Here is a 2,500-nt window from a genome sequence, read left to right as displayed (position 1 = left end):
AATGATACTTCCAGAGGAATTGGCAAACTTGACATTTCATTATATTTGTTAACACATGCCACAAATGATTGTTAGTGAGGAAATTCCACTTCCCTCTCTCCATCTCCAATCAGATTTAATTTGAAAATTTTCAGCCTCCTCCGGCTAATTTGCAATTAAGACAATTTTGTTTGAATATGTAGTAATGTCATTACCATTCCACCAAATTAGCAAGGAGACTAAAGGTCAGTGTAAAATTTTCCAGCTGGCTGGAGCCTCTCAGCTGAGATTTGGGACTATGGAAAAAAAAAAAAAAAATTCTGGCAGCAACAGAATAGCAACTTACTTGAAGTCCTGTTGGTTGAAAACATTGCCTCCTTCATTATTGCTGTTGTTGTTGCTTCACTGGGGGCTACACCTGTTTAACCACAGGGGCAGTCAATAATCAGCAACTGGCTTTGTATTTAAGGAAATAGACTTTTGCTGAAGTCTGGTAGGACAAGGAGTTAGTCCTAAGTAACATTGCAGTAGATTATTAGATAACCTCTAACAGCATCCTCTAATTAGAGTTCTTATGATACAATTTCATCCTGTAATTAGTTGAGATTGGCTGCTTCCTTTTGCAGCTTATTAGTGGCAACACAGCTGTAGAAGTGAAACCACTCTCATTTGTCAAACCTTTTTAAGTCTTTTTCTCTTGTCTCTACCTTTTTCCTGCCCTTCTCTTGGGCCTTTGCAGCTAAATCTGGTGTCTAGTGTCACCATGTCGAAGAACATGTTGGAGACATCCCCACAGAGCTTACCTCAAACCCCTACCACACCAACGGCCCCAGTCACCCCGATTACCCAGGGACCCTCAGTAATCACCCCAGCCAGTGTGCCCAATGTGGGAGCCATACGAAGGCGACATTCAGACAAATACAACATTCCCATGTCATCAGGTAGGATATGAATGCTCAGTAGAGCTCTTTTACTTTGGGAGAGGAAAACTATAGCTGAAGCAACTGTACATGAGCCATTCCAGAGCACATGGAAACTCAAGTCATGATTTATGGAGTGATCATTGTTTTATTCCTGGTAAATGCGGATAGGGGCGATTCCCTAAGCACATCGTGATGAATTGTTCAGAGGGGTTGTTCAGGAAAGCAAGCTCTCCCCATTAGAGACATAGAGAGGTGTGTTGTCAGGACAGCCCATATTATCACCTCAATTCAATGAGATCCTTTGATCTCCGAGGGAAGACGGTAGCCATGCAACATCTGCGAGTAATGCCATAGGAGAAGAGCCGTTTAAAAGGACAGATAGGAAGTACCATTGCCCTATGCGAGACAGTGCAGGCTTTACAGGCATCGGTCTTTGTCAAGGTGCCACCTAATGAAATCCTAGCAGAGGTCCTGATGCCTACATGCCACTTTGCTTAAGATGTGTCTGAGAGGCACAGTTGGCACAGAACACAAATTTACCTCCTCTCTCCCCCTGCTCCCTCCTACCCCCAACCCCTCACCCCTGCCCTGGGGGCATCTGGATAATCACAGTCACACATTGTAACCATGATTAGCCCAGAGCCCCCTTTGTACAAAAAGTGAAGTTATTTTCAACATGGGCGCTTGTGAGGGTTTTGTGTTTCCTTTGTTAGACGGCCATAGATGACGAGAGATGATCCTGGTATGCTTTACGAAGTATTAGATGAGAAAAGCAAAGATTATGGCAGGGGGGCGAAAGTCCATGTAAGAACATGCCTAAACCACCCACTTAAAAGAGGACCTGGCTGTTGGAAAAAACCCTCAGGCCAGCTGGTTGCACGGTTCCTGAAGTACTGCCAACAACTAGGGACGCTTCATTTGCACTTCACGTCAGAAATGGCCTTTTCCATAAAATTCAATTCCACTGTCATGCTTTGTGCTTTCACTAGTCAGTGGCTCTCTCACTGAATCACTTCACCAATACTAGGGGAAAATATGAAAAATCAATGATATGCAATGGGAATTATTAGCAGAATTAACACCTAGTTTTTATTTTTATAGAGATTGCCCCAAACTACGAGTTTTATAAAAATGCAGATGTCAGACCTCCATTTACTTATGCAACTCTCATAAGGCAGGTAAGTAGAAGGAAAATTAACTTTGCCTGATTAAATTAAAATTCATAAATGCTTAAGAAAGACTTGGATGAGAAAGTGTCATCTAGCCTAGTTAGTAAACCATTATTTTATGTCACTCTGTATCTTGTCTCATTTCAGGCTATCATGGAGTCATCTGACAGGCAGTTAACACTTAATGAAATTTACAGCTGGTTTACACGGACATTTGCTTACTTCAGGCGGAATGCAGCAACTTGGAAGGTAACTACTTGTGCAGCGGTTTGGAGATGCCTGGCGCAGTTCCTTCCAGAGAGCAGCCGGAACATTTATTTACATGACATAAGCAGATTAGTATCTGCTTCCCCTCTTTTTAACCTGCCTCTTGAATGGAATGAATTCCCTCTCTCAAAATGACAAGTGAAAGAATAATTTTGCCTCTGA

General features: G+C 42.4%; 1 protein-coding gene across 11 annotated transcripts in view; it reads left to right on the top strand.

Moving 5' to 3' along the window:
• The window catches only part of FOXP2 (forkhead box P2), a 531,392-nt gene that overhangs the window by 496,550 nt on the left and 32,342 nt on the right, over positions 1–2,500 (top strand). For all 11 annotated transcript variants that reach the window (XM_057550253.1, XM_057550257.1, XM_057550256.1 and 8 more), the window contains 3 exons: positions 719–920; positions 2,004–2,080; positions 2,219–2,320. In XM_057550253.1, the coding sequence (XP_057406236.1) occupies positions 719–920; positions 2,004–2,080; positions 2,219–2,320 (381 nt within the window). The remainder of the gene's footprint in view (positions 1–718; positions 921–2,003; positions 2,081–2,218; positions 2,321–2,500) is intronic.

This window comes from Balaenoptera acutorostrata, chromosome 7 (assembly GCF_949987535.1).
Source record: "Balaenoptera acutorostrata chromosome 7, mBalAcu1.1, whole genome shotgun sequence".
Lineage (NCBI taxonomy): Eukaryota > Metazoa > Chordata > Mammalia > Artiodactyla > Balaenopteridae > Balaenoptera > Balaenoptera acutorostrata.
Note: the sequence above shows the minus strand (reverse complement) of the source record. Positions and strands in the feature narration are given on the sequence as shown.